Raw genomic sequence first — 26131 nt, forward strand, 5'->3', positions numbered from 1 at the left:
GCTAGCTACCATTCATTACACCACAGCTATTCTAACTCATTGGCAACAGAAGCATATTTCAATAACAGTCACCTGCATTCCACTGACAACAAAAACATAAGAGCACATATACACTGCCTAGCTCTAATGTAATTTTAATCTTTCCTATATTAGTCTGACTTTGTCTTTTATCAGTTCTGAAATTTTTCTGATGAAAAGCATAGTCATCAGAATTATATGGAAATTAATCAGTCAATTCCCAAATATTTCTAATGGGTATGCATGAAAGATAACTACACTGTAAAAACATCTGTAATCTTTCGTTCCACTTTTGAGATAACTACTGTTCTGTTAACCTTAATTACTATAGCCAACCAAATTCCAGCATATTTTATTGTACCAATCTAGTATATGTATTTTTCCTGTAGAATATCCATTAATTTGTCACTAAATGACAGTAGTGACAAATTAATGGATACAAAACAGAGTTGTTCTATCTACTTTTATTTATTATTTTAATTAAATACATAATTATCTACATCCGAGCAATTACCTGGGGGTGGGGAAGATGCTGGTTACATGAGCATGACTAATAGTAACCACAATATACTTCTTAGCTGCACCAGTGCAATATATACATTGGTGCAACTAAGAAGTCAAACTTCTTAGTTGCACCAATGTATATATTACACCACATATTACACCACACTTTATTTTCTCCAAATTTTAAAATAATGCTTCTTTTCACATTTACTACTGAAAACTTTGTTTTTGCATCTATTGGTTGTTGAAGAGCCAAGATTAAACACTTTCATATGTACATTACAATTTTTGCTTTTTTCTGGTATTCTTAAATATTTGGTTTCAATAAAATTTTAAAAACCTCAAAATTTTAAAAATTTTAAATTTCTTAAATTTTAAGGTTAGACAAACATGCATGTATTTTACCAACTTTTTGATAATTTTTTTGAATACCATAATGGATAGATGGGTCTATATTTATAATATTCTATAAAAATCATTTTAATTAAGGTTAATTGCAACACATACATTTTTTTACCAACTTTCTGAATACCATAATGGATGGATAGATGGCTAGTGTTTAAGCATATGCTAATAAAATAAAATTTGTCAAGGAACCTGCTTAATGATTTAATAGTATTCAGTAAATTATTTTAATAGTGATAGCATTTGAGCAAATAACATACTTCAGTGCCTGCAGTGTTTACTTCAGAGGTAAACCAGAGGTCCTCAAAGAATTTTATCTGGCCTGTGGATATTTCAATTAGATCATAAAAAATTAATGTTTATATTAGATCACAATAAAATTTATGAAAAACACATTTTACAGATTATTTTAATATTTGATGGTTGATTAATAGTGTTGACCCCTATGTCATCAGCTTAGTCTTATTAGATATTAATTCTGTATTTCCACTCAATGCTATTCTTTGAAACATCATTAAAATAACCCATTAATCTTGACTCTGTCATTAAATAGCAATAGGTGTTAGAGAGTAATTAGGGATTTCCTAATCCCATGCCAGCCTGCACACCAACCCAAATGTCCTGAGTATGGGAGCAAAGGTCACCTAGGCTTCCACTACATAAGAATCCCGGATCCAGGATAAAACCAGGCACAGCAGCAGCATGGTCTAATGATTGGTATCAGTAAGGTCCTGAACCAGCCTGCACATGAACGCTGATGTTCAGAGTATGGGAGCAAAGGTTGCCCCTGGCTTCTACTATACAAGAACCCTGGATCCAGGATAAAAACATGACACTATCTTATTGGTTAATGGAGTTAATCCCTTTGCTACAAATTAACTGCTGGCAGCCTGTATGCACATAAAATTTCTGGTAGCATTGACAAGAGGAGCCTGTCGACAGGTATGAATTTAATCTCTTTGTATTACCTTAGATTTCCTGTTTTTTATTGCAACAGAAATTCAAAACTTAATACTTTAGAATCATAATTTGCAAATTGTAATATTGGTAATTGCAATTGTATTATTGCTAACTGTAACTGTAATATCATAAAATATTCAAATTTGTAGCCCTTTCTGTTCTCCCCACAGCATAATCTGATGATGGGTATTGGTAAGATACTATATTATAATTAATAATATACAGAGCAAGTCCGAAACCCTGCGGCACCTACAGCAGCGTACTGGTTGCAGGGCCAACCGCCTCCTCCAGCCGCCAGCTAAGGACCAAAGAAGAAGAAGATATTATAATAATATAGTTTATTAGGCAAACAGCCTAATAAACTATATTGTTAATTTCACATGATATAAGAATGATATGAATATAATAATAACCTTTGTGTTAAAAAATTTCATAAATTTTTTAACACTTACTTCAATATTCACAAGTAATTTTTTATTCCAGCAACCTCATAAAAATCATGTCGAAGTTAATGTCGAAAAAAAAAAGAAAAGTTGATGCTGGGTGTCACATTTGTAATGAGTGGTGGCTAATTAATTACTTTTTTGCACTGCTCAATGATACTTGTACATGTCTTATTTGCAATGAAGTCTTGTCGGTGTTCAAGGAATATAATGTGAAACGTCACTACACCACATAACATGCCTCAAATTACAATAAATTTCAAGGAGCTTTTCAGCAGAACAAACTCCAAGAACTAACCCAAACTTTTCAAAGTCAACAACAGAAGATTAAAACTTTTACTCATGAAAATTTATTTGCAGTTACAGTTAGAGCCTCCCAAATCATTGCCGAAGAAGGAAGGGCCTTTACAGATGGAGAATTTGCAAAACGAATTTGTTTGGCAATTGCAGAAGCATGTCCTGAGAAAGTAAAGAATTTTGCATCTGTAAGTTTATATTCATCAACTGTAACAAGAAGAATTGAAGATTTAGGAGCCGGTGTTCAAAATCATCTCATAGAAAAAGTTTGTGAATTCACACATTTTTTAATAGCAATTGAGAGTGAAGATACAAGCCATACAGTTCAATTACTAATTTATATCCGAGGTGTAAATCAAAATTTTGCAGTAACTGAAGGGCTAGTTGCATTAAGAGGCTTGAAAGATACAACAGGTGAAAATATATTTTTGAGTGTGTCAAAAGCAATCGACTGCCTCAAATTGAATTTGGATTTGCTATCAGCGGTTGCAATGGATGGTGTTAAAACATATGGTTGGTACTAAAATTGGGTTCATGGGTCAGTTTCATAAATATCTTGAGAATAAAAATATTAAAAAAACAATTTCACTGTATAATTCACCAGCAGTCTTTGTGAGGAACCTTTTTTGGCATAAATTCAGTCATGTCAGTAAATTTTATTCGCAAGGCTGGTCTGAATAATCAGCAATTCAAAAGTTTTCTTGAAACAATTAAGGCTGAATATGGTGATTTGTTGTACCACACTGAAGTACGATGGTTGAGTCGCGATAATGTGTTGAAGCAATTTTTTGAACTTCATTTTGATTTCGTTCATAAATAGATCTATTTATGAATGAAAAATTGAAACCTTTTCCAGAACTGTTAGATCTCAAATGGTTGTGGAACCTTGCCTTTTTAACAGATATATGTGAACACCTGAATTTTCTTAATATGAAACTACAAGAATGACACAAACTCATCAGTGAACTGTATTATGATGCCAAAGCATTTGAAATAAAACTGGAGTTATTTAAAAGTCAACTACTTCGGGATAATTTTTCACATTTTCCATGTTGCAATAATTTATCTAAAAATATGCCTAGTTGTAATTTTTCAACTGGAAATTTTGTTCAAAACATTAGTTTTGGTGCAGGAAAATTTTGCGGCTAGATTTTCTGATTTTAAAAATAATTCAAAGGTGTTTGAAATTTTTAAAAATCCGTTTGACATACCTATCAACAATGTTAATGAGAATTTACAATTAGAGTTAGTAGATCTTCAATCTAATGATGCACTGAGGACAAATATTTAAAAATGAAAATCTAATTCAATTTTATTTAACATTATTTGAGTCAGATTAATAAAAAATTTTAAATTTTGCAAGAAAGGTGACAACAAATTTTCAGAAGTACATGTATATGTACTTCCGAAAAGCAGACCTTATCAAAAATGAAATATGTAAAATCAAAATTACGATCACATCTAACTGACCTGCATTTACATGACTTTTTAAGAATTGGGACCAGTACTTTAAACCCGATATTACGAAACTTAGTTGCACTCTATAATCACATTCATCGCATTAATTATAATTTTGTTATATTACTAGGTGTATTTTTGTGTATAATAAATTAGTAATAATTAATTTTGTAGTATTACTGACTGTATTTTTTGATAAGTACAATAAATAAGTAATAATTAAAATTTGATATAAACAATACTTTCAATACAATCAAGAAGTGTGTGCTATGCACTGCTGCTCCTGCTCACCTGGCTACAGAGGCACCATTTATTTTTGAATCTGTAGATATAGGTAGGTACAAATTTTGTTTCTCTGCATAACATTAAAGTTATACAGAGAATGTAGTTTTCAGTAATGAGGAATTTTCTCTGGCCCACCAAATATTCTGAAAATTCATATGTGGCCCACTTCTCTAAAAGTTTGGGAACCCCTGATGCAAACATCAGGGGTCCCCAAACTTTTAAAGAAGTGGGCAATACAGCATTTTCCAGCTTCCTACAAAACCACGAAGTAAATTTTTTATATAAACTGTTATATTAAACACTGCATTAAATAAAAGCAGTGTTTACATGCTTACAAGTTAGTGCAAATGCATCAGATCTGCTCGCAGCTAACTACTAAATAGTTATAAGATTGGCATCATTATGTATATCTCATATTGTGAATACTTTAACAATGAGTTGCCATGATATTGCACTATCTCAAATAAGTAACTCTTCACCACAGGAGAAGACTATTGTTACTTATGTATATCTCATATTCACATTATGTTATACATAATGATGTCAATCTTAAAACTATTTAGTAGTTAGCTGCGAGCAGATCTGATACATTTGCACTAACTTGTAAGCATGTTAACTCACTAAGCAACTTGAGGCTTTTGCCCTAAAATGCGACATAATAAAAGCAGTGTTTAATATCAGTGTTATATTAAACACTGCTATTATTTAATGCATTTCTGTAATAATGTTTAATTATTTAATTCACAGTCTCTGTGTTACTAGATAGGTAGGCAGGTTGTGCATATATCCTATTTTTTTTTAATTTTTTTTTTATTATTTTAAATGTGCCAGTTGCACAAGCTTTATGAATAGAAGGAGGAAGACAGGTGAGCTTTTACTGTAATATGTTAGGCAAAAACACTTAGAGCATCACAGCTATTTGTACAATTATTTAACACTTTTGGACTTTCCAGTATACAGACAATATTTTTTTTATTTTTGTGCAGATGAAATCTATATAACTGATTTCAAAAATACTAAAATTATATGCAGTAATAGTAGCCTACTGTGTATATACTGATTTGCACACAGCATTAGTCCTTATGACTACTAAAACAAAGAAACTTACCACCGCCTCATGCGGCAATCATACATATCAGGCCCTTCTGGCACTCTCCACTTCAGTGCTGAAACGAAATAAATGTCATAAATGAAAATATATATAATAATTTTATTTTAACAAATGTGAAATAATCCACAGCATGAAAAAATAACATACATAAATTAATCATATGTATAATTAAATACACTTATAATAAAAATATGCTTTGATAAGTTAAATGGTAGGCTGTTTCAGAGATTTTTAAGTCAGTAACTACTTTGGTAATAATGTATTAATTTACCTAATAAATATGATCTTTACCATGTTTTACATCTATAGAAGTGTCTGTGTGCAGGTTTATTTGCATATCTTGACTTCAGGAAAGGAAGACTGTCAATGCAACATACACAACTATATTCCTTTCCTGAAGGCCAGATTTTAAAAAACAACAGAGAAAGGTTTTTTTTATGTGTTTATACAAAAATTAAACAAAATTGAACATAATTCCCAAAAAAAATTAAGAAATGTGAAGTTATCAAATGATGAGTAGTTCTATCTAGATTGAATCAATAATATTCCATTAGTAGGACCAATGAAAGAAAAGTCACTTGAAATTGCTTGAGGAGTGACTAATTTCAAGGCATCCAATGGTTAACTAAAGAAAGTTCACAAAAAATTGATGCCACAAAGCTGCTTCAAGGTAAGAAGAATAGCTGGAATAAAAATTTATATGGTATTTATAACATTGTCTAAAAAATAATTAAAAAGGTTCTGTTTACTAATTTCAGTTAACTTGCTGAATTTCTTGGTTTTTATGAATTTGGATTTGCTGGTTCTGAATACGATTTAATAATACCACAACTTATCTTGATTATTCAGAGGCATTCCAAAATAGGATTGATATGCATTACAAAACTTGATGCCACCAATGACAGACCTAATATAATCTGCAAACATAGCAGAATGAATCTGGATTAACTTATAAACCTACACCTTCATTTAGTAAAAATGGAAAACTGGGGGGGGGATTATTATATGAATACTATGAGTAATGCATATATATCTCACAAAAACATAAAACCATCACATGCTGCCAAAATGCTGATGCCAGAGAAAAACTAATGAGACTGCAGGATCCAGCACATAAAATGCATATAATAAGAAACACTTATATATAAACAAACATATTTTGTTACTGTAATAGTCAGAGAGAAAAAAGCATGTTCAATTGTGATGAAATAAGTTTTTAAAGAACACTAATGGATAAAACTGTTTTGCAGTGGTGGAAAAAGAGCTTTAAATAGCTTGAAAAAAATAGCATAACATGCAGTGGTGGAAAAATAGCTAAAAAAGGGCCTAACAAAAATATTTCAAAGTATTTGCAGCCCAAGTGGTGATTGGAAATGGGAAAAAAAATCATATCACTTTAGAGGCATTCAAGTTAATCAGCCTAGAGTGGAATGGTGAACTAACAAGAGCATTTGGATGACTCAGGATTTAATAATAACATGGTTTACATATCCTGATGATAAGATGAAGAGAAAGAATAGTTTAGGGCTAAAGCCTCAGGTTACATAGAGTTAACTAATGTACAAGTTAGTGCAACTGCATCATTTCTGTACGTAGTCAACTACTTAAGTAGCTATAAATCGGCATCATTAAGTATATTTCATATTGTGAATACCTTCACGAGTTGCCATGATATTACACTACCTCAAATAAGTAATGTTTCATTAATAGAGAAGACTATTGTCACTTATTCTTGGAAAAATTATTAGTGGGGACAGTCAAGTGATGGGAAGTATGGCACACATGTGTTTTGGCTGATGCTGTATAAGCTTGCTTTCATGCATCATTTGCCACCATTAACACTAATTTCATTATCCATATCCCCTATGCCCCCCCCACCAACAAACCAAAAATAAATAAATTTTCTGTTTATACTCCAGGGCAACCACAGATTGAGGAGTCCACAAGATAGAGGGAATACAAAAATAGTGCTGTATTTAGCAGTTATGGGCTTGAATTCCTGTCAGTGCCTCTGTAACCAGGTAGGCAGGAGCAGCCATGCGTAGCACACACTTCTTGATTAAACCGGGGTTCGAGCCCATGACCACCAAATATGGAGGATGCGAAAAGGTCAGGGAATGCCACCACATATCCCCGGAGCAATATGACCTTAGCTGCTAATGCTCCTAAAAACCAAATAACAAACAACAACAAACAAATCCCTACCACCAAAGCATGTGTACTTATGCACCCTACTGTCTGACCACTCGGTGAAACTCATGCTGAGGTTTCTGGAAATGGCCTCCTGGGCCAAATGTGCCTGTTTATGATTAATTTGTGATTGAATCTTTCTTTTTATGATGATTAGAGAAAATTAAATAAATTTATGCATCTCATATAGTGGAAACAGTTCTTCAAAATGTTGAAAAAAAGCCGAATTAGGGTTGAATTTGAAAGTGTCTGCAATTCTGCCCAGACATGATTGGAGGGAGTATATGATGACAGCCTTGCAGATCAATTCTGCCTCTGGACAGATTGTGCAAGGCTCCAGGGGTAGAATTTTTCTCAGCCTGGACTGTTCTTGATAACAGAAGAGAGTGCTTCTACAGGAATGGGGTATACTTAAATAGAAAGGATGCAAGAATATTTGCTGATGCTATCATTAGGTGGGTCGGAAAACTTCTAGCTTGGGTGGGATACACTGACTAATAGATTAACAGTAGCCACTGGCAGAAGGAAAGTGTTTCTTGCATCCTGGAAAACAAGGTGTGGGGGATTTCAGAGACTGCTGGGAGTCATCGAGAAACAAGTAAATATATGGGCTGTATTAAGGTAGCTAAGAATACAAACAGGTGCATGTACACCAATGCTAGGAGTTTGGTAAATAAATTGGATGAATTTCAGGTGTTGGTCAAAACATCAAAAGCAGATATTGTTGGGATATCAAAGAAGTGGTGTCACACAGATATAAGGAATGTAGAAATGGAATTTGGGGAGTTCAATGTGTACAGGAAGGTTAGAAAGGATAGGAAGGGTTATGCTATTAGTTAAGAAACTCATGAAATCCAAGGAAGTACAGCCAGTTGACATGGGTGGACAGAGCAGTGTCAAGACAGTTTGGTGTGACATAAGCAGTGGTGGATTCAGGGTAGGGGCACCGGGGCAAGTGCCCCCCAATCGTTTTTCGGAGAAAATATACACCAATTATTTAAATTCCCTTTAGCTAAGAAAAAAAATTAATTTTTTTTCTTTGTTAACATAGGATTTTACATATTTTTGCATTGTGGCTCAGCTATTTTCAACTGACTACAGTTGCAAATACTGATGCTGATGTGATCACCATTCTAGTTCGAGGCGTCCCACAGTTTGGTCGTGTGTAATGTTTACTTCAAAATAATTCAGACTTTAGCTGCGTGCCTGTGTCTGCCAGTCACATTATGTTTGAGTGTCATATTTGTACCAGGCACAAAATGGTGTTCCCCTGTCACAAATGGTGCCCCTCCTGTCATTTTTTTTTTTTTTTTTTGTAGTTGTTGGTGCATTGGCTTCTGTAGCAATAGTGCACCTCCCAAGGTTTTTGCAGTACTTTGATCCAAGCCCAAGGAGGGATTCGAACCCGCGACCTTTGGGTTGCCAGGCAGCCACTTTAACCACCTGGCTAGCCCGGTTGGCTCATTTTTTTCTTGATCCACCAATGGATATAAGCACAAGTAAAGCAAAATTGAGAGTAGGAGTGTGTTATAGGCTTAATGACTCTGATGAGTACAATAAACAACTGTACAGAGCAATAGAGTGGGCCAGTAAATCAGATTGTCTTATAATGGGGGATTTTAATTTCCCAGATACTGAGTGGAATTTGTAGATTGATTACTCACACATTAGCAAGACCTTTTTGGATTAATTGGATGATTGTTTTCTACAGCAGCATGTTTGGGAGGCAAATAGAGGGAGTAATACTCCTGATCTTTTTTTTTTTTTTTTTTTTTTATGTTTTTTTTACTACTGATAATCAGATCAGTAGTGATCTGATTATCAGTAGTGATTAATGCATGAAGAATTAGTCACTGATGATCTGATTCTTCATGCATTAAAAATATGCAGATAAAGGAACCACTAGTAGCAGTGATCACAGTGTGCTGAATAAGGATTTGCTCAAAGAGGCGACTACCATCAAGGGTAAAGGGATGGGTTTTTGCTTTCATAAAGGTGACTACGGTGGTCTGAGACAGTTTTTAAATTCTATACGGTGGGAACAGCTAATGATGACCATCAGAAAAATTCAAAAAGCATTCAAAGAATTAATCTTGGAAGCTACTAGGTTTTTCATACCAACTAAGAAATATTGTTCAAAGTTTAGGCCTAAATGGATGTCAGATGAACTAATGAGACTTGTGGAAGAGAAAAAAAATGCATGGGATACATAGAAATTAATAGGTGGCACAGAAGACTAGGACAGATATAAGCTGGTCTGAAACCAGGTCACAAAAGAGGTTAGGCAGGCAAAGGCAGATTACGAGAAATCTTTGGCAAAGGATGCAAAGAAAAACAGAAAACAGTTCTTTACTTATGTAAACTCTAGTAGGAAGGGAATGAATCAGATTGGTCTACTTAATATCAATGGTTCGACTGTTCAGATCCTGCTCAGACAGCTAATAATATGAATGAGTATTTTGCATCTACATTCACAATGAGGAGTTGTTAGGGGAGGAAAGTGCTGGAAGTTTATCAAACTGTAACAGGGTGCTTAATGATCTTGTAATGACTAAGAGCAAAGTGGAGTAGAAATTGTTGAAGTTAAACATAAAAAAGACACCTGGGGCAGATGGAATCTACCCAGTTATATTGAAGGAGGCAGCAAGGGAAGTAAGCAAACTCTTCAATAATTATGGCAGCATTTGTAGAATCAGGGGAGGTACGCACAGACTGGAGATGTGCAAATGTGACCCCAATTCACAAAGGAGGATCAAAGGGCGACACAAGTAATTATAGACCTGTTAGTTTAACTTCCGTTCCAGGGAAATTAATGGAGGCACTGGTTAAAGATGCATTGCAGGATCATCTAGACAAGCCTGCAGTAATAATTTAGACACAGCATGGGTTTGTTAGGAGAAAGTCTTGTCTGACAAATTTGATTGGATATTATGATGTGGTTACAAAGGAACTGTGTGCAAAAAAATAATTTTGATATCATATACTTGGATTTCAGGAAAGTTTTTGACACTTGCACGTAGAAGACTACTGTACAAATTGGAGCGGTATGTTATGTAACGTAGGTTGCTGCAATGGATAAAAGGGTGGTTGAGTAGGAGAAGACAGAGTGGTAATCAATGGATGCCGCTCTTTGTGGACTAATGTTATTAGTTGAATCCCACAGGGTTCGTTGTTGGGCCCACTGTTGTTTTGTATATTTATCAATGATATTATGAAGGTATATCAGGCCTAATGTCGAAGTTTGCAGATGATACAAAGATGGCAAGGTTGTTAATGACCGTAATGGCAGTGTGCTACTGCAACAGGATCTAGAAAATTTGGGCAGATGGGCTGAGAAGTGGCAACTGAAGTTTAACATTGATAAATGCAAAGTACTGCATATGGGTAAAAGTAACCCCAGAGAAACATACCAACTGTCTGGTACCATACTTGGAGTGGTAGGGAACGAAAAACAAAAGGGAGTAATTGTGCAATCAGATATGAAGTTTTCCAAGCAGTGCAGACAGGCTGCCAGAGTAGGTCATGGGTTATTGCCAATGATATACAGGAATTTTGCTAGTAGGGAAAAGGAGATGATTATCCCTTTGTATAAGGCAATGGTCAGCTCTCACCCCCACTTGAGTACCGTGTACAGGTCTGGCGGCCTCATTTTAGGAAGGATGTAGAGTTGCTTGAGAGTGTACAGAGAAGGGCAACAAGATTGATGAGGGAAATGACGGGGTCCTCTTACCAAGAAAGGCTTAAGTTCTGCAAATTGCAGTGGTTGGAGAATAGGCACCTGTAAGGTGATCTGATTAATTTGTATAAGACCTTAAATGGGTTTGAGTACACTGAATTCTGATTGGATTCTTCCTTGCTCAGATTACAAATTAAGGGGGAATAAATTCAAATTGAGGAAAGACAGTTGTAGAATAGATGAGCAGAAATTTGTTTTTAGCCAGTGGGTGGTTAATTGCTGGAACCAACTTCCATCTGTCATTGTGGAAGTTGATAGCTTAAATAAATTCAAGGAGGAACAGGAGACAAACTTTTAGAGGGAATGGATGTGTGAATTTTTTTTGTTTTGTTTGATGCTACATAAGTTCATACACTTGCTTTCTTGCATCACATGCTCCATTACTACTACTACTACTACTACATGCAAGTCTGCAGTGTACATGCCGGATTCAGGAAGAATTTTCTGAGATACAGTGTCTTTCCAGTAGGATCTGCTGGAAAGGCAGCAGATCCTACACACAGTTCCAACTTTGAGCCATCTGTGTAAACAGGCAGGAAGTCAGTGTTCAGATTGGTGTGCTGAATAGAGCTGCAGGTAGACATGGAGTATCAGACTCTATCCAGTTCTTAAGGGAAAAGTTGCATGACAGAAAATGAGCATGCCACGGTGGAGGGGTTTGCTTTGGTGTTTGGGCAACCTTGTCTACTGTGATGTTAAGATCTCTGAGAAGCTCTTGGACACAAATACCTAAAAGACAATTGGTAGTCTGATGGGCAATGTACAAATTTTTCCAATGTGATTCAAAAAGAGATGGTCTGGTAAGGATTTCAGTTTTAAAGTATACCTTAGAGACAATTGCTTACATCAAAGCGATAGTGGTGGTACATTTGTTTCCACGTATAGGCTCTGGACAGGTAATGTTCGAAAGGGCTCTCCAACAACTTTCCAGTTCCTTCTGTTTTGTGCAATGGCCATCCATTTATTACCCACAAACTCATGAATTTCATCTATCCATCTCCTCTTGGGTACCATTCTGTTATTTTCTTAGTCCATCTGTCATCATGTCTTTGAGCTATGTATCCTGCTCAAGACCATTTTTGTTCTTTAGTTTTGATAAGAATGTCCTTTACTTGAGTTTGCTGCCTAATACATGTTTCTCTTCTTATCTAACAGTCTGATTCCCAATATAATTCGTTCCATTCTTTGCTGTGTAGTTCTCAGCTTCTCTTCTGAATATCCACTCCCAATTCCTTCAATGCTGACCTCCAGGTAATTCTCCAGTGGGGAAAAGACAACTTAGTTGATTTCACTCCTTCTAAAACTCAGTCTTGTCTTATATCTCGCAAAAAGGATTCTTCTGCTCCTATGCTTATCTTTGGTGACACTTCAATTTCTAGGCAAGTTGATATAACTCTTTTGGGGATTACCCTGACTTCTAATCTCTGTTGGCACAAGCACATTACAAATATTGCCTCCTCTGCATCTAAAAAACTTTGTTTTCTCTTTCACTCTCGGCTTTTAAATCTGCCCTACCATGGAATATTGTTCCCACATATGGGACAGTGTCCCCAAAACCTCTCTCAGGCTTCTAGATTCCATTCAGTAGAGGATTAATTAAAAACTCATCTCTAACAGAGTTTCTCCACTCGCTGTCTCATAGATATACTGTTTGCTGCATGCCTTTTCTAGATACTTCTATATAGGCACTGTTCTTCTGAATTGGCTTCTATAATTCCTGCTCTCTCTCTCTCTCTCTCTCTCTCTCTCTCTCTCTCTCTCTCTCTCTCTCTCTCTCTCTCTCTCTTTCAAAACAGTCCAAAGATGTGCTGCCGCCAGCCAACATCCATTTACTATCCAGTTTCAAACTCACCGAACCAACTTTTCTTTTCATCTTCCTCATTTATTCATTCAAGTGCCGTTTTCTGGAACAACCTTCCTTCATATGTCTTTCCTGAAAATTACAATCTACAGAAGTTCAAGCCTAATGTCAACAAATATCTTCTCTCGTCTTCTCTACCTCCAAATGCACGGTACTAGTATTATAGGTTCTAATACTTCTTGTGTTTGGGGGTTTTCATAAAAAAAAAAAAAAAAAACTCTGCCAGACGATGAAAGGCATTAAAGTCAGCCTGATCAATCTTTTGCTGTTGTAACCTAAAAGAAAGACATGGTCTCCCACTGTGTAAGCAGGTTATCAGGGGAAGTGATCATTCCATATGGGTTCTCCTCCACTCGAGCAGTGAGTGAAGGGAGCAGAGAAGAGCAGATAGAAAGGTCGATGGCAGAAAAGATACAGTTAGACATGTGAAAGAAAGTGTTTGTTCCCACATTTAAAAGAGAGGTCATTGTCGGTGAGCATATGCTCTACAACACGTCCCCTTCCATTAATGTCAACACACTACTCCATAGCGTGTTATGTCCATTGAAATCGACAAGAAGTAGGACAGGGGATGGCAGCTGCACAATGATATCATCAAGGTTTGTTTCATAGATATCTGAAAGTCGAATTGCTACTGTTTCTAAGTTAGTGAAAAGAGACAGAGGTTGTAATGGGGTGTGGTTGCCCACAAGAATGGCAAACTCCCCCATGAGCAGGTCCATGGAGGAGTTGCCATCCTCCTCCTATGATAGTAGTATTATTAAAGGAAGGGTTTTCATGATGGGTGATTGGTAGTCTGATACCTTCAATTATGTCTCCTGCAAGAAAAAGAAAACTGGCTCATGCTTTTGCTAGAGGGCCTTTCTGTGTGCTTAAGAGGTAATGGGAGTGAATGAGTGAATGAGTCTTTTGGAGTGATGGTCATTTCCATCTGAATACCAATGGAACATTTCCCTACTACCTTCTGGACAGAGGTGGGTTTGTTTATACTTACAGGTTTCACCACATTTCTTGCCTCCTGATATGATATGTTCAGCTCTGCCTTAAGTTGTTGAATTTCTTTTTCTTCTTTCCTTCCTCTAGCATGCTCTTGAGTAGCTGGGTGTTCTCCCTGGCAGTTAGTGCAGGTGGGTTTTGTAACTGAACACAATGTTGTTTCATGATCCTTTGCAGCATGCCAAGTGCATGCAAGGGTATTGAAGACAGGCCATTTGAGAGTGTCCATATTTCTGGCACTTGAAGCACCTTAGAGGATTTGGAACATATGGAAGCACCAGACAATTAATATACCCAGCTCTGATCTCATTAGGAGACACTGATGAATTAAATGTCAGGATGATGTTTCTGGTGGGAACAAGTTTCCCGTTCCTATGCATGATAATTCATTTCACAGCTGTCTTGTTGTTTTAATTCAGAATAGATTTCCTCTTCAGACACTTCCATGAGGTCCTATTTAGCAGTGACACCACAGGATGAGTTATTAAAAGGTTAATAGTATTTGCCATCTAGCACAAGGAAGCCACATGCTTTTGCTGCATTGGAAAAAAAAAGGAAGAAAAAAAGAAACCCAAGTAGATAAGAAAATAAAAATTATATGCTTCCTTCCTCACACAGGTAACTATCCAGTCGACTTTTAAATTCATTCAAACAGTTGCCTCAACTACCGCTGGCTAAAAGAAAACTTCCTACAATCTAATCTAAACCTCAAGCCCTGTAATATGAATTTATGACCCGTGTAGGCAAGAACAGTTGCCATGATTACCAAGCTCTGTAGCCCACATAATCGGAGTCTTTCTACATACGATCATCCTTCTGTCAATCTCACCATTCGAGTAGCCCATCTTTGGACACTTCCAATGTCTTTTTTTCAGATGGTCTCCATACGTGAACACAATATTCTAAAGGTGGTTTACAATTGCCTTCTACAGTGGGATTATGACCTCCCTATCTCTACAGGATAAGGTTCAATAAATCATCGCTCTCTCTCTCTCTCTATTTCTCTCTCTCTCTCTCTCTATATATATATATATGCACAAATGTCGGTCAAAATATTTAATATTCAAATATTTGTACATATAAAATATTCTGCATTACATACATATATAATTATGTGGTAACTACTTACATATCAAAATTAAACTTAAAATTCCAATTAAAATCATGAATTTAAATTGATCTAAATTGATTTAATTTAATTAATGAATTTAATCATGAAAAATGTGTCGATTTTGGGTTGAACTTTGGCCCTCTTCCAAATAAACTAAAAGGGGTATTAATTTTAAATCCCCCGCAGCGTTACCACCCTACAATAAAGTCAACGATCCTTCGCCGTTTTGAAACCTGGCATGTTTTTTTCTTCTATCAATATGAAACTTCTTTTAGGCATCGTTTCCACAAAAGTCCTGCTTCATCTATGTTAAAAACTTGTTGAGAAGTATAACACATAATATCCCTCTTCGATAATTTTAAAAGTTCTTTTTTGAAAGTTTCGGCTCCTTCTGCACTTGCAGCTTCTCCCTGGATTTTAAATCTATTCAACCAGTCCTTACTAGTTTTAAATGGTTGCACATTTTTTTTTTTTTAGGTGAGTTTTCTTGAGATCATCATATTGGCTAGTTTTTTTTTTTTTAATAATATTTGACTTAACTGAATTCTGCATTGGATATTATCTTCAATAAAACTAGTTAAAGTCTTTCCATTTCAATCCTAATAGCCGGCCTAGCCCTAGTTGCTTGCAGTGGAACAGCTATCTTTCCTGCTGCTAAAATTAATCCTTCATTTTTTTTTATAATTATTCTTACAGTTAAACTTGCAAGTCCTAAATTATGATACACATCTGCTTGTCTTTGACCGGAATCAATTCGCTTCAAAACGTCTAATTTAATTTTCAAATTCTGTCTTTTTCTTACATTTATAGTCTTCGTACTGCGCCTACGCTCAGACGTTGTTGCTTTTTCATTCTTATCGGCCATTATTAACTCTTCGAAAATGTAACTGCATTGGTTGCATTAATTATGATACAATGTTTAAGTAAACTGTCCATTTTGCATGATGTCTAATACAGTACTGAGTGATGACTAGACTTTGGATAAAGGCATATAACGCAAATATTACAAGCAATATACTTGATCATTTTTTAAAATGTTGATCTCGGAACTATGTAACAAGTCACTGTACTGCAATTAAATTAGCGTGCGAGAAAATTTCACTGAGCGTGAGAAAATTTCTCAAGTCGGCGTGGTAAACGTTTTAATGCTGTTTTGCTATTCATTTTCAAGCTATCAACTCCATAAAATAAAACGATTTCGTTAAATATGCCAAAAATGCAATCTGTAAAAGAGCGTTATAGTGATCTGTGACAACGTTATAGTCAGATACGGGTTATAATATAAGAACAGCATTATAGCGAACCAGCATAAAGCGAACTGCATTATAATGGGGGGGCCTGCTGTATATATATTCCAAAAACTTGTTTGGGGTGAGGGGTATTTAGATCTAGCCATTATTATAAATTTTAATCAATGCTCGCCAACAACAGGAATGTAAAAATCAAAATGTGCCTATCAGAAACTTAATTTTAACAATATTTATGCTTCATTTTATTTTCTTGAATTCGATTTATAAGACAGCATTTTGTGAGGGTTGGATATGTATATGTGGTAATTCATACTTTATTTCAGGACCACAAGGCACTTTTTCAGAGTATATTTTTATATCTGCTCTCACTGGGCACTATGAAACACTACTCTTCTGGTAATAATATCAACAATAAAGAAATAGTTTTCCACATTTTCTAGCCCTTCATTAGTGGGCTTAAAAAAGCCTTATTCCACTACTCTACCCCTCTATTGGTAAGCTCGACAATGATAAACAGTGTCATTCTGATACTGTTTATCAGTCTGATAAACAGTGTCAGAATGTTTATCTTTGCCAGTCTGAGGGCCATAGGCAATGTTTGTTAGTTATTTGGTTTTTAGGAGCATTAGCAACTAAGGCCATATTGCTCCACGGATATGCGGTGGTCATTCCCTGACCTTTCCGCATCCTCCATATTTGGTGGTGACGGGCTCGAACCCCGGTCTAATCAAGAAGCGTGTGTTACGCACTGCTGCTCCTGCCCACCTGGCTACTTATTTATTGCCCCATAGGCAATAAATAAGACAGAAAGTGGTAAACAAAATTCTGCCCAATACTATTTAGATGCATGTATTTGAGGCTTTGTATTGCAGTTCACTGTACTGCTTTGTGTAGATAAAATGTGGTGAAAAAGCATGGCTAAAAAACAGAAATGGTTATTCTATACTGCAAGATGAAACTAAAAATAACAAAAAAATAAGCAAAGAGCATGGAACAGTTTATACAGTCATCTTTGACAAACAAGAAGTGATGCACAAAACTTTAAGAGCCTTAATTGATGAAATTCTTGAAATAAACATTTCAAGAATTTCATTTCAAAATTTCCTCCCAGTGATCTCTTCAAGTTATGCACTAGATTAAAAACATGCTGTATATGAGGTGGGAAAAGTTTTTCCCCTGAACATGTTCTACAAGTTCTACAAAAATAATGCTGACATCGTTACTTTGATTTCAGGAAGGCTTTTGATACTCTTGCACATAAAAGACTGCTGTACAAATGGGAGCAATGTGGCATTAAGGGCAAGTTACTACTATGGATAAAGGGATAGTTATTATTATTATTATTATTATTAGCTATATGATGCAAGGAAGCCTGAGGCTTATGCTGCACCAACCAAAAAAAAAATTTCTGAATTACCCTGGTTAAGTGGAAGATGACAGAAAGTGGTTATCAATGGGCACTGCTCTTCATGGACTTACGTTATTAGTAGATTTCCTCAGGGTTTGCTGCTGGGTCCATTGTTGTTTTCAATATTTATTCATGATATTGATGAAAGAATATCAGGCTTAATGTCTAAGTTTGCAGAATATACAAAGGTTGGTAGGGTGGTTAATGACAGCCTTCAGGGTGAGATACTGCAACAAGATCTAGGAAAGTGAGTTGATGGGTTGAGAAATGGCAGTTGAAGTTTAACATAGACAAAAGAAAGGTACTGCACATGGGTAGGAGTAACCTCAGAGTAACTTATCAACTGTGTGGTACTACACTCAGGGTAGTGGAGAAAGAAAAAGACCTAGGTGATTAATTGTGCAGTGAGACATGAAATTCTCTGAGTAGTGCAGACATGATGCCAGGACAGCTCATGGGGTTTCTGTCAACGATATATAGAAACTTTGTTAGCAGGGATAAGGAGGTGATTATCCCTTTGTATAAGGCCATGGTTAAGCCGCATATCGAGTACTGTATACAGGTCAGGAGGCCTCACTTTAGGAAGGATGTAGATTTGCTGGAATGGGTGCAGAGAAGGGCAACCAGTAAATGGAACAAAAGGTGCTCTTACCTAGAAAGGCTTCAGTTAAGCAAATTTCAGCATCTCAAGACCAGGTACCTACGGGGAGATCTGATTGAAGTGTTTGAACTTGACTGGATTGAGTAAGCTGAATGTTAATTGTATTCATCCACTTGCTGAGACAATGCACACAAGGGGACATAAATTCAAGTTGAGGATGGATGGTTGCAGGATAGATGTACAGAAGTGAAGTTTGCCTTCAGCCAATGGGTAGTTTATTGTTGGAACATGCTTCCATCTGCTGCTGTGGAAGTGGAAGGGTTGAATAAATTTAAGGCAGAACTAGACAAATTCTTCTAAACTTTTCCCACCTTATATAAAGAAAAAAGAAGGTATGTATGGGGGAACTTTTTTTTTTTTTTTTTTTGGCTGATGCTATATAAACTTGCTTTCTTGCATCATTTGCCATTACTACTACTATAACTACATGTCCTAGGAGGTTATTCCTTCCTCAGGCAGTCGCCATCCAAAGTGACGAATTTCTCCTATCTTTTGCGGTATTTTCTTGTACCATTTTTTAGATATCCCCATATGTCATAAACATCTCATTTTGCTCTTGAAACTATGCTTCTGTCACAAAAATTACTTCTGCATTGCCAAAAAATTCTTTCCATATAAAAATCATTTCAGCTGTGGAAAGAGGAAGTCAGAAGGTGCCAAATTAGGAAAACAGACCTGGTGTGGCAAAGATAGGAAGTCCTAACTTCCAGGCAAGGCTAGTGATCATGATAGCAGTGTGGACTGGTGCATTGTCACGAAGCAACAGGATGCCTTTGCTGAGAATTCCATATCAGTTTTCCTTACTTTCCACATGTAATTGCTTCATTAAGTTGCTACAGTAATGTGCATTTATGGTGGTACCTTCTCCAGGTAATCTGTGAGAATAACACCCATCTCATCCCAAAAAACTGACAACAACACCTTCCCTGCAGATGGTTGCACTCTGGCCTCTGTGGGAGTTGGTAATGATGCATGTTTCATTGTTTTGAAACCTGTTTTGTTTATGGGTCAAAACCACAATTCACTCATTTTCACCAATCGGAGAAAATAAACAGGTCAAGATTGCTGTCACACATGCGATCAATTCACTAGAGCAGGCTTGGTTTTTCCTTTCTGAAGAAGTGTACAAGCATATTGAGACCTTATTCATACCAAATGATTTTGAATTATGCTCTTCACTGATCCAGCAGTCAAATGATCAACTGTTCATTTTCTCCATGAATTCAGCAATGTGAGATGTGAATGGCTGCCAATTTCTTGACTCATCATGGACACTCTCCCAGCCACAACTTGACTGTCTCTGCCAATGTACAACATCATGCCATGGACAGATATCCCCATATACCAGAAACATCTCTCCATGAATAGTCCTTGACTGTTTATCTTGCAAAAACAGGAATTTGATAATGGCTCAATATTCAACTTTATCCATGATGACATTCTGTCACACATTCAGCTCTGTTCAGTGTCTTGTGATTGGCAGTCGTTCTGAATGATTGTTTCTTCTGGTCTGTACAAGTATGCTGCCTGAGCAAAGTCATTTGACAGATTTAGGAAAGTCTGCCAACCATTCCAAATCGTTTTGGATAAATAAGAGTGACATTTTTCCTAAGGGATTCTCACTAGTGGAGTGAATTATCAGGTAACAAGGTGTTGGACCTGATATAACTTCTACTTCCTATCTTTTAGCAGAAGTGATATTATCTGGGTCAACAGTAAAATTTTCAGCTAGTGCTTATTGGAGCAGCAGAAGAAATAACTTTATCAGGATTCATAAGGTTTTTTTTTTTTGTTTAGTGCTGGGCTCCCCACCCACCATGGACACCCACTACCTGGCAAGCAATAACTGTGTTCAGGAGTGAGACGCCAGTGCTATCCAGATGCTATAACTGCACTGCCACAAGCCTGAATCCTACCCCTCAGACAATGAGGGTAGGGGCACAGCACTGTCCTGGTTGATCCCTGCAGGTGTACCCACTAGCAGATTAATCCTGGCTGAGCTATCCAGGACCAACCCAGCTTGTCAAAGCAGGGGGAAAAAGTGGTGTATCGAAGCTGGTACCACCCCTCAACCATCAGGATACCCCTTTCTGAATTTTCATGAGTTGCAGTGTACAGCAAACACACCAGATTCCTATGTTGTTAGCCTGGAACCTAGGTTGTGGGCATTGGTATTAGCAAAGGAACATGATGCTAGAAAGCAAGCTTATATAGAACCAGCCAACAAAATAAAAAAAAGAAACCCTTATTTCACCAATCCACTCGCTCCAAATGTTTGTCAAGTTCTGTCTTCAATCTATTTAAGCTATCAACTTCTACAACAACAGATGGAAGTTTGTTCCAGCAATCAACCACCCACTGGCTAAAGGCAGACTTCCGCACATCTATCCTATAACTGTGTTTCCTCAATTTGAATTTATGCCCTCTCAGGTGATTATTCTGAGCAAGAGGAAGATTCCCATCAGCATTGAGCATGCTCAAACCATTCAAGGCTTTATACACCTCAATCAGATCACCTCGCAGGTGCCTAGTTTCCAGACACTGTAATTTGCAAAACTTAAGCATTTCTTCATAAGAGCAACCCTTTGTTCCATTCACTAATCTTGTTGTCCTTCTCTGTACTCGTTCCAACAGCTCTACATCCTTCTTAAAATGAGGCCTCCAGACCTGTATATACAGTACTCAAGATGTGGCCTGACCATTACCTTATACAAGGGGATAATCACCTCCTTATCCCTGCTAGAAAAATTCCTGTATATCATTGACAAGACACCATGAGCTACTCTTGAAGACCGTCTGCAATGCTCAGAAAACTTCATAACTGCCTGCACAATTACCCCAGGTCCTTTTCATTCTCTACCACTATTAGAGTAGAACTACAGAGTTGATACGTTACTCTGAGGTTACTGCTTCCCATATGTAGTAGTTTACATTTGTCAATGTTAAACTTCATCTGCCACCTCTCAAGCCAATCTGCTCAATGTTTCTAGATCCTGTTACAGCAGCATACTGTCAGTAGTGTCATTAAAAACCCTGCCAACCTTTGTATCATCTGAAAACTTGGGCATTAAGTCTGATATACCATTATCAATATCATTAATAAATTCAGAAAACAACAATGGACCCAACACTGAACCCTGAGGGACTTCACAAAAAACATTAGTCCACGAAGAGCAGTGTACATTGATTACCACTCTCTTTCTTCTCCCACTCAACCATCCCTTTATCCATCACAGCAATTTGCCTCCAATGCCACACTGCTCCAATTTGTGCAACAGTATCAAAGGCCTTTCTAAGATCCAAATATATGATATCAAAATTATTCTTTGCATTTAGTTCCTTTGTGACTACATCATAGTATCAAATCAAATTGGTCAGACAAGACTTTCCCTTAACAAACCCATGCTATAACTGAAATCTGCACCTTCTTTAACCAGTGCCTCCATTAATTTCCCTGGAACAGAAGTTAAACTAACAGGTCTGTAATTACCTGCGTCTCCCTTTGATCCTCCTTTGTGGATTAGGGTCACATTTGCACATCTTCAGTCCATGGGTTCCTCCCCTGAGTCCAAGGAAGCTCTCATAATTATGGCTAAGGTTTTACTTTCTTCCTTTACTGCCTCCTTTAATATAACTGAATAGATTACATCCACCCCAGCTGCCTTTTTATGTTTATCTTCAACAATTTCTCCTCCACTTTACTCTCAGTTATTACAAGATTATCTAGCTAACTGCCAGAGTTTAATACACCTCTGGCATTCCTCTCCCTGAATTTCTCCTCATGTGTGAATGTAGATGCAAAAATACTCATTTAGTTTGTTAGCCACCTGAGCAGGATTATCAACAGTTGAACCATCGATATCCAGTGGGCCAATATGATTCATCCCCTTCCTTCTAGAGGAGTTCACATACATAAAGAACTCTTTGCTGTTTTCCTTTGCATCCTTTGCCAAAGAGTTCTCGTAATCTGCCTTCGCCTGCCTAACCTCCTTTGTGACTTGGTTACAGACCAGCTTATATCTATCATAGGCTTCTGTGTCACCTGTTTGTTTGTTTGTTTGTTTGTTATTTGGTTTTTAGGAGCATTAGCAACTAAGGCCATATTGCTCCTTGGATATGCGGTGGTCATTCCCTGACATTTCGGCATCCACAGTATTTGACGGGCACTGGCTCGAAGAAGCGTGTGCTACGCATTGCTGCTCCTGCCCACCTGGCTATGGAGGCACGTGTCACCTGTTATTTTATATGTATCCCATGCATTTTTCTTCTCTGTCACATGTCTAATTAGTTCATCTGACATCCGTTTAGGCCTAAATCTTGAACAATTAGTTGGTATGAAAAGCCTAGTAGCTTCCTAGATTAATTCTTTGAATGTTTTTTTGAATTTTTCTGTTGGTAACATCATCAGTCGGCCCCACCACATAGAATTTAAATACTGTCTCAGAGCACCACAGTTACCTTTACGAAAGCAAAAACCCTTCCCTTTACCCTTGATAGTAGTTACCTCTTTGAATACACCCCACTTCGGCTCACTGTGATCAGTACCAACTAGTGGTTCCTTTATTTACGATTCTTAATGCATGAAGAATCACTACTGATAATCAGATTATGAGTATTACTCCCACTAGTTGCCTCTCAAACATGCTGCTGCTGTAGAAAACAATCATCCAATAAATCCACAAAAGCCTTGCTGGTGTGCGAGTGGCCAACCCACAAATTCCAGTCAAATCTCTGGGAAATTAAAATCCCCCATTATAAGACACTCTGATTTACTCGCCCACTCTATTTCTCTGCACAATTGCTTATTATACTCATCAGATTCATTAGGCCTATAACACATACCTACTCTCATTTTTCCTTTCCCAGTGCTAATGTCACACCAAAAACTCTCAACATTGCATTGTCCACCAACATCAATTGGATGCAGTTCCTTAGATTTTAAGTGTTTCTTAACTAACAGCATAACCCATCCTGCCTGCCTTCCTTTCCTGTCTATCCTTTCTGTACACATTTTACTCCCCAAATTCCAATTCTGCACTGCTTATATCTGTGTGACACCAATTCTCTGATATCCCAACAAGATCTGCCTTTGATGTCTTGACTAGCACTTCAAGCTCATCAAATTTATTAACTATACTCCTAGCACTGGTTTACATGCAAGCATACATGCACCTGTTTCTACTCTTAGTTACCCAAACACAGCCCATGTATTTACTTGTTCCACTATGACTCCCAGTAGTCCTGGAAATCCTCATTGCCTTGCTTTCCACGCTGCTGCTCAATTGCATTTCAATGGAAGCAGTGCAAGAATCACTTTCACCTCTGCCAGCGGCTACTGTTAATCTATTAGTCTGTGTATCCCCCCCCCAAGCTAGCAGTTTTCCGACCCACCTATCTCTGCCTCGATAGCATCAACAAATATTCTTGCACCCTTTCTATTTAAGTGTATCCCATCGCTATAGAAGCAGTCTCTCATGTTAACAAGCACAGACCAAGCTGAGAAAAATTCTACATTGGATCCCAGTGATGCATCACTGGGATCAAATGCAATACTCAAAATGTGGCCTAACCACTGCCTTATACGGAGTAATAATTACTTCCTTATCCCCAGACAAAATTAATGCATATCATTGACAAAACGCCATTCACTGTCCTATCAGCCCTTCTGCACTGCTCAATTATTCCCAGCTCGTTTTACCCTGCTAACATCAGAATAAGCATAAGCATAATTAGAATAAGCATAAGCATTATGATGCAAGAAAGCAAGCTTATACAGCATCAACCAAAAAAAAACTTCCCATTTCACCTATCCATTTGCTCCAAATGTTTGTCTAGTTCTGCTTTGAATTTATTTAAGCTGTCAACTTCTACAATGACAGATGGAAGTTTGTTCCAGCAATCAACCACCCACTGGCTAAAGGCAAATTTCTGCACATCTATTCTACAACTGTTGTTCCTCAATTTGAATTTATGTCGCCTCAGGTGATTATTCTGAGCAAGAGGAAAAATCCCATCAGCATTGATCATTCTCAAACCATTCAAGGCCGTATAATCAGATCACCTTGCAGGCGCCTAGTCTCCAGACACTGGAATTTGCAAAACTTAAGCCTTTCTTCGTAAGAGCAATTCTTTGTTCAATTCGCTAATCTTGTTTGCTTTCTCTGCACCCATTCCTTGAAGCCTATAACAGCTACAAGGTGATGTGTAATAGAGCCACAGAAAAGGTTCGACAGGCAAAGGCAGTTTATGAGAAATCATTAGCAAACAGAGCAAAGAGGGGGGATAAAGAATTCTTCACATATATAAATGCCAAGAAGAGCAGGACAAACCAGATCGGACCTTTACGCAAGGGAAAGCGGATAGTATTAAATACACCAGCTGCCGTTGCAGATGAACTCAACAGTTATTTTGCATCGATATTTTACAAATGAAAAACCTTTTGTGGCAATGGGAAATTGTGGGAGCGAAGTTAAAAAATACGTAATTAATGATATTGAAATTTCGCAAGATTATTTAATGAAAAAAACTTTCGAGCCTACAGACCAGTAAGGCTCCTGGAGTTGATGGAATATACCCTATAATCTTAAGGGAGGCGGCAAGCGAGTGCATTGAACCGTTGAGGCTAATTATGCGAGCATCACTTGACTCTGGGGAGATTCCCTTGGATTGGAAAAGTGCAAATGTATCTCCCATACATAAGGGTGGCTCTAAAAGTGAAGTTGGAAATTATCGACCTGTCAGTCTGACTTCAGTAGTAGGGAAAATCATGGAGGCAATGATCAAGGGTAGAATTCAGGATCATTTGGATCGAAGTGAAATTCTCAAGGATACTCAGCATGGTTTTGTAAAGGGAAAATCATGTTTAACAAATCTGGTTCACTATTTCGAAAGGGTCACTCACGAGCTGGATTTAGGGAATAATTTCAACATTGTTTATTTAGATTTCAGCAAAGCTTTTGACTCAGTCCCACATAAGCAGTTGCTTTATAAGCTGGAACAGGTTGGAATCACTGGGAAAATCCTTAGATGGATAGAAGGATGGCTTCAGGGCAGGAGGCAGAGGGTTGTGATAAATGGCTATTCCTCAGATTGGGTTGATGTAAGAATTGGGGTTCCCCAAGGATCAGTATTAGGACCACTGTTGTTTTTAATTTTCATAAACGACATTGATGAAGGGATAGAGGGCATGATGTCTAAATTTGCAGATGATGTTAAAATTTGTAGAGTAGTTAATGATCACTGTCAAGATGAGCTTCTTCAGAGAGACCTAGATAAACTTCAGGAATGGTCAGAAAAATGGTAGCTATGCTTTAATCCAACAAAGTGTACGGTATTACACCTGGGAAACAGTAATCCCAAAATAACTTATTTACTTGGTGGAGTTCAACTAAACCCAGTACTGGAGGAAAGGGACTTGGGTGTTACGATATGGCCAGA

At 37.1% G+C, this 26131-nt stretch overlaps 1 protein-coding gene across 6 annotated transcripts in view; it reads right to left on the reverse strand.

Annotated features, from left to right (window-relative positions):
• LOC150091205 (voltage-dependent calcium channel subunit alpha-2/delta-3-like) overlaps positions 1-26131 on the reverse strand; it is a 1918419-nt gene that overhangs the window by 1273961 nt on the left and 618327 nt on the right. For all 6 annotated transcript variants that reach the window (XM_090374703.1, XM_090374689.1, XM_090374699.1 and 3 more), the window contains exon 7: positions 5479-5536. In XM_090374703.1, coding sequence (XP_090230829.1) covers positions 5479-5536 — 58 coding nt within the window. The remainder of the gene's footprint in view (positions 1-5478; positions 5537-26131) is intronic.

This window comes from Mastigoproctus giganteus, chromosome 1, assembly GCF_048544385.1.
Source record: "Mastigoproctus giganteus isolate SK-2022 chromosome 1, ASM4854438v1, whole genome shotgun sequence".
Classification (NCBI taxonomy): Eukaryota; Metazoa; Arthropoda; class Arachnida; order Uropygi; family Thelyphonidae; genus Mastigoproctus; species Mastigoproctus giganteus.